The sequence below is a fragment of the Pholcus phalangioides genome, unplaced genomic scaffold, assembly GCF_987345545.1.
Source record: "Pholcus phalangioides strain wild (caught in Gottingen) unplaced genomic scaffold, Ppha-v1.0 ptg000040l_1, whole genome shotgun sequence".
In the NCBI taxonomy this organism is placed as follows: Eukaryota; Metazoa; Arthropoda; class Arachnida; order Araneae; family Pholcidae; genus Pholcus; species Pholcus phalangioides.
In genome coordinates this window covers 4,037,728-4,044,982 of record NW_028301626.1, presented here as the reverse complement: position 1 = coordinate 4,044,982, position 7,255 = coordinate 4,037,728, and the positions used below count along the sequence as shown (strand labels likewise).

At 40.7% G+C, this 7,255-nt stretch overlaps 1 protein-coding gene across 1 annotated transcript; it reads left to right on the top strand.

Annotated features, from left to right (window-relative positions):
* LOC149065283 (RRP12-like protein) lies at window positions 1–4,076 on the top strand. Its single transcript, XM_089254172.1, has one exon. The coding sequence runs from the start codon at window positions 123–125 to the stop codon at window positions 4,011–4,013; it is 3,891 nt and encodes a 1,296-aa protein (XP_089110298.1). The 5' UTR covers window positions 1–122; the 3' UTR covers window positions 4,014–4,076.
* The last annotated feature ends 3,179 nt before the right edge of the window (window positions 4,077–7,255 follow it).

Here is a 7,255-nt window from a genome sequence, read left to right as displayed (position 1 = left end):
GATATTATTCAGTCATAGCCGTCCGCGTATGGTCATGCAGCAGCACGTGGAAAATATAGTATACATTTATCGTGTTTATCGAATCATTTATTGGTGAACGGATTTCTCACCGATCTTTACAAATGGCACCGCGAAGACCTCGACCAGCGAATAAGCACGTGACTAAGGGTAAAAGGCAAGCTTGGAAAAAGGGACAGAGCTCCAGTTACAATCCTAAAAGTACGAAATTTCGGGATGAGGCCAAACATCGATCAAGCGGTGGCGCCAATTCGTTCTTGACGCAGAAAGCTATAGCGTACCATAATAAGATACATCTGTCGTCGGAGCTTGGCTCCATCTCTGGCGATGATGTGGAAGATGATGATGACGCTCAAAGTGCTGTGAGTACTGAAAAGTCATTCGTGTCGACTTTCTCAAATTGTAGCAATCCGGCGTTTGACAAGTTGCTGCAACGATGGCAAAGCAACTCTTCGTTGCACAAGGAAATGTTGGCGGTCTTGGCTGCGGTGACGGATGTGATAAAACAGAAAGGTGGCAAAGAGACTGAAACCGAGTACTTCGCCGCTTTGATGACAACCTTGGACATTGTGGACACAGATGAGGCTAGAACAGCTGCCCTGTCTTTGCTTCTTATTGTGATTAGACGGATCCCACAGGCAGTTCTTCAGGCGAACTTCTCGAAAACGTGTCCTATACTGAAAGACATTCTTCTAAAATATGCGGATTCTGATTATAATGCCTTGTTGAGAAACAACTTGGGTTGCCTCTTCTTTTTCCTGAAGGCTCAACAAGATTTGTCTAGCTGGACGGAGAATGTCAAAGACATCTTCAGTTTCATGCTTGGATTTATCGTGCACCACAAACCGAAGGTCCGTAAATCGGCGCAATCCGCTATAGTTTCGTTGCTGAAATCATACACATCTCTGGATAGTAAAGAGGTGTCTATGCATCCAGCTGCAGCGATTGTGTCGCAGTTCTGCATTGCAGAACTCAGTTCGGCCAATGGACCCAGTCTCTTTCATGTTCTGAATATTTTGAAGAATGTAATGGCTTGTTTTCCTCGAGCCCATCTCAAGAGTTGTTGCGAAGCTGTGCTGAGGGTGATGACCTTGGGAAGTCCTCTAGTCGTGTCAGCATCTTTGAAAGCCCTGCTTGGTATGTTCCAACAGAAGCCTAAATACGAGAACCTGTCAGATGAACTCAATGTTAAGATAATCAAAGCTCTTTATGATTATCAGCCAAATATCAATGACACTCAGCCGCTGATTGATTGGTTGATGGTGTTGGCGAGTGCATTCGCAAACCTCTACGGATTGAATCCGTCGCTGTGCTTGCGTCATTTGCCAGATTTCTTCAAGCGTGCTGTACCATGCTTTCTAAGCGATAAGGAAGAAGTTCATCCAGCAGTTGGGGCATTGATTGTGGATGTTATCTCTGCCTGTATCATCCCAAAAAGTGATGAGTTCCAGCAGCTCATGCTTCAGAATCCTATCGACAATGTTGTTCATAGAATGTTTCAGACGGTGGAATCAGCTCTTAGTTACCAATATTTTAAGGCATGGAAACAAGTACTTACTGTCATCGCTGCATTTTTCAATGTCGCTGGTAAACATTATTATTCGTTCATGGTGAAATGTCTTCAGTCATTAGCTGACTTACGCGACACATACAAATTTCCTCACACTGCCGAACTAGATAAAGCAATTGGAATCGCCATTCAGAGAATGGGTCCCAAAGTAGTTTTGAAAGCCGTTCCTCTGCAGCTTGAAACAGAGGAGAACAAGTTAGATTTCCCAAGGAGTTGGTTGCTTCCGTTGTTGAGAGACAATGTGCGTGAAACCGAACTTGGTTTCTTCATAAAATATTTCTTGCCTTTAATATCTCGTATGAGAGAAAGGGTTCTCGACTGTGAAGCCCAAAACAAACTTGCTGAAGCAAAAACGTATGATATAATATGTACCCAGATATGGTCTCTCCTGCCAGGATTCTGTATAATGGCAACGGATCTGAAAACGTCATTCAAAGGTGTAGCGAGGACATTGGGCGAAGTCTTGAACGAACAGAAAGGTCTTCGGATCACTATATTGAGTGCACTACGGAATTTGATATCTAAGAATTCGGAAAACGAGGAAAATATCACAGAGGTCGCCAAATTTGCCAAAAATTATCTTCCCATCATGTTCAATTTGTACACAACTGAGAGTAAAGATAAAAGCGAGGAATTCTCTCGTTTGGCCGTCTTCAGTACCATAAAAGAATACCTGAAGATAACTGACAAAGAACTTTGTTGTAGTTTCTTCACGATAATCATGGAGAAGTTGAAAGACCCCTCGTTATTCACGCAGCAAGCATTGATCGACATAGCGAAAGCTCTGACTCAATATATCCGAGAAGACCAGCTTCAAGAGCTCTATAGATACTGCAAACCTCTCCTTCAGCACATGAACCATACCATACAGAAGAAAAGCTATGGCGTGATCAACGAAATATGCAGCGTTACATCGACCACGTGCATTTCTTTCATAAACAATAACATGGATGATCTGAAGTCTCTTCTACTGACTACTCTCTCAAGTTCTTCGGCCCCTGCAAAAGCCATGAGACTCAGCTGTTTGAAGCACATTGTGGGCCAGCTCACAGCCGAAAACAAGGAGTTCATTGTTGCCGTGGTCCCGGAGGCTGTTTTGTGTACGAAAGAAACTGCAGTTAAAGCAAGAACGAGGGCGTTTGAATTATTAGTTGAAATCGGGAATTGTCTGAAACGATGGGCACCGGATGACCCTAAGGGTTCCGTTCGTGATTATTTCCAGATTTTGCTGGCTGGGTTTGCCGGTAACCCTCACATGATGAGTGCGACTCTTCTAGCTATAGCCCAAGTTACTTATGAGTTCAGAAGAGACATAGACACTGAGTTGATCCATTTGTTGGTTGAAAATACCTGCTTGTTACTCACCTCGCGATCGAGAGAAGTTGTTGATTCGGGAATGTCATATATAAAGACATTGTTTACCGTATTAAGTACTATGGACCTGGCACAACATGTTGAGCCCTTGGTAAAAGCTATCACAGCGATATCTCAAGATAACCAACGTCACTTTCGTTTCAAGGCGAAAGAATTGTTCACCAGGCTGATCCGAAAGTTTGGATATGAGATGGTAGCTAAATTTGCCCCCGATCAGTTCCAGAAACAGCTGACAAATATCCGAAAGCTTGAAGCAAGAAAGGCCAGGAAGAGGTATGAGGGTGATGATGATGATGAGGAGGAGGAAGATGGTGATAATAAATTGGTACCTGCTTTGCCTCGTCACAGAACCGACTCAATCGACGATATTCTTAAAGATTCCGATGACGACCTGGAGTGCGACGAAGCGCCAGTCAAGAATAAGCAGAAAGGTGGTATATTAAAGAAGTCATCCACTTGGATAGCGGAATCTGCAGACAAAGATATCGTTGATTTCATGGATCCTACAGTCACCGGTAAAATTCTTGCTGCGAAACCAGTGCAGGCATCCGAAAAGAAGAAGAAGGCCAAAGTCACGTTTGATCTAACTGAAGACGGGAAGATAATAATTCCAGATGGCAAAGACGATACTGTTTCTCCTGCTAGTAAGAGGAAAAGAGATTCCAATGATGAGATATTCGAATCACTCTGTAAAGATCAAGGTCCTTCGAAGAAGAGAAAAAAGCACAACGAAGGTGATTCATCCGACGAAGATGAGGGAAACAAGGACGGGGAAAGAGTTGTCCTGAAGGGAATCCACAGGATCCTGGATATGGCGAAGAGGCTGCCCGGTGCCGAATTCAAAGCCAAGAAGGCTGGCGGAGACATCAAGAAGGGTAGAATCGATCCGTATGCTTATATTCCGTTCAATAAAGGAATGTTGAACAAGAGAAAAAAGAAGAAGTTGGAAGGCCAGTTCAAGAATATTACAAAGGCTGCGAAGCGTGGCGCTCAGGTCGGGTTCAGGAAGAAATCGAACAACATGAAGAAACGAATGAAAAGGAAAAACTGAGTGAGAGACTGATGTAAGGGTTTCTTCTGTTGTTGAAATAGTAAAATATTAATTTTGTGTGAATCGTTGCTGTTAATAACTCGAGTTCAGTTTCAATATCTTTTTATTGTTATCTATAAAAAATTTGTGGGTTTTTTTTTGTAAAGTTCGATCATGGGAAATAATACTCGCCAGATTGTTGAGTTTCTTTGTGAAAAACCCAAAGCATTGCGCACTTTGATAAACATGTACCTTTGGAATGGCTTCATTTTAGGCAATGCATAACTTCTCTATCTTGTTTCAATTAACATAAATATTCGGTTGATTGTTGTGATTCGATGAATTATTTTTCGTTTGAATTGTGTTTTGATAGTGTATCTAGATCAGGGCCGTAACTAGGAGTTCAGAGGTGTCAAACACACGGGATTGTGCTGACTTGGCTACTATAAAAGTTAGCTTCATGTGTTTTTTATTTCTTCTAAAATTTGCTACATTCTCTGGATTTCTGCCCAGGACAATCATCCAATCTTGTTTATATAATATAGTAGAAGTGAATTCCCAGTGTACAGTATATCTCTGCTTGGCGACTATTTTTTTTTTAATTGCCAAGCCTGATTTTGTGTTATTTGCTAGGGTTATCAGCAGAACAATGAGGACACCCAAGAACGTTTAAACATAAACATATGCCAGGAGGGATGGTCTTGGGGATATGTTGCTGTTTTGGCATATTCAAAAACTTGGCGATAAAGAGGTATGCTGTACATCAAGAATATTAACCAACTGAAAGTATTAAAAAAAGTGTTTTAATAATAGCGTTGGCTTGAAAAACATTCCGGTCACATATGAAAATCTTGAAAGAGCAAAAGTGCCAGGGTAAATTTATGGGGGGAAAACCCATTCGATTTGGCTGCAATATTGCTTACATAATCATAGCCGGCACCTCTATTTAATGGATAAAATGTCTGGTTTTATGGGTGTCCCTTATTGAGAGGTTTCATTGTATGTTGGCACAGGGCCATATAATAAGGGCTGTCTCATGATGCGTCGGAGTCTGTACCAGCTGACGTCATTGCCCTGACAGAACCGATTGTCATTGGCTACATTGCACTGGTTTTTTTTAAGCGGGGGATGGTTAGCTCCTTAGAAATTTGGCTAATTCCAGTCCTATATTATACAGTGAAATTACCATATAATGATAGCTACTTAATGAAGAATAGACTGATTTCAGTTTCACGAAGGTGTAAATTAAGCACTAATAATTAAAAAGACAATATTTTGACTTTAACACTCCCCTCCCCTTCCGGAACATTCCATCGCATCCGGGGGGGGGGGGAAATATTTCCCACTTTGGAAAACACAGAGACATGAATTCGGACGAAGCAAAAATTATTTTGTTAATTATTAACAAGGATTGACAGTGTAATTCACGGTTCCCATCTCCTTTAGGAACTTTTTTTTGGCTGACTGCCAATTGCTTTCCCTTTTATTTCATTGGCCAGGCAAATAAATATTAATGAACTTTACCATGAGTGTTTAAGCAACTCTGTCATGCTTTGACTACCCGGATTCAAGGCCGGTCATCAACTGAGCATGCAGCATGGGGTGATTACTGTATTTCAAAACTCATCTGGTTGCTGGGTTCTTACTGAGTAAAAGTTTATTTTGGGACTCCTGTTTGTGATTGCAATATTTTCTGGGGTCTGTCCAGACTTTTTTGGTAGGGTCCTGTTATTGCAGAAGTTTTCCTTATTTTTGTGGAAAAGATGATTAATTTTGTAAAAAATAAGTAATTTTATTGAAACCGAAGTGATCTAATTGAAGCGCTTATTTAAGAAATCCCATAAGTGCAGAATGTCTAATTTTGGGATAATCAAGAAAAAATTTCTAACTTGATTAAAAGCAGGTATTTTTTACGAAAAAATGAAAAGGTGAAGGACGGTTCTATACATAAAATGGAAACGTGATATACAGTAGAACCTCTCAATAACAGAAACCTATGGAACAAACACTTGTCTGCTAACGAGGAGTGTCCACTATTGGGGAGGTATGATATACATATAACCCCCCTTTATACGACTCTCACATTTATATACGTTTGGCTTCAGTCGCAATTGGTTCCCATATGTTACTGTGTGTAAAAATAATACACCGGTGGTTATACATAATAGCCAATCATCTCTAATGAAGAAATTTTAATTAAATTCCACTACATTTGTCACTTTTACCGGCGATTAAGCATAATTCCCAAATACAGTTGGAAAGTCTGATAAATATAGAAAAATTTATAACCTTTCGTTAAACCAATTAATTATTTTTTGTTTTTCGGCTTTTGGAGCCTCAGACGGGAAGCCCATTCAAGAGTCATAAAAAGGGTGCCATTCTTTGTTAATTTGTCGGCGCATCTAAAAAAATGACACCCGGTATCTGGTTGTGGAAACAGTAGTTTTGTCACATTCTCTTTTATCTTCAATTACTCATGTGTTATGAACATCAATGTTCTACATTCCCCCTCCTCCCCTCATGACGTTCATTTTTGCCACTCTTGCAAAGCGATCATATCCCCAGTCTTTCAGTTTGATTGCCACTAAAAGGTCGTTCTCGTCGTGATCGTTGACTGATACAGTCACGAAAAAATTTACTCTCCTCCAAATGACTTTTTGAACTAATCGCCGGATCCTATCATTGGAAGGTTCAGGCAGAAGGCCGGATACTTCCAGTTAGATATGTGCAAGCAGCCGGTATCACTGCAGAGGTTGTTAACCGATATTCTATGGTGGCAGTTATCGTACAGAGGACGAGGAACAGCCGGAAGGAGGCCGGGGCTCAATGCGAGATCTTCGGACAGGTGGTCGAGACACAACGGAAAGTTTGGACTGGTTGCAAGCTTCAAATAGGTGAGCTGAATAGTTTTGTTGAGCGCCAGTACGAATATTATATTTTGGTGGGTAATAGTTTAACATGTAAAATGATTACTTTTGCGCACTTGGTCGATGCTAATCACTGTCTCTAGATATGTGAATCAGTCGGCAGATAATTTTCACGAAATAGTGTTAGACAACTTTCAGACCTTGGTGGTTGAACTGAACAGGCAGTATAACGAATAGTTACCATTAGGTAGCACAATTTGTAGTGATTCGGTAAGATTTAGAAAATTGATTGATCTTTATTTCAAATGTAACAAGGCAAAAAGTAGCAAAGGAATGCTTAAGAGACAATTAGTTCTTATTGAAAAAGTGGTAGCATTCTTTAAGAATGACTGTGGT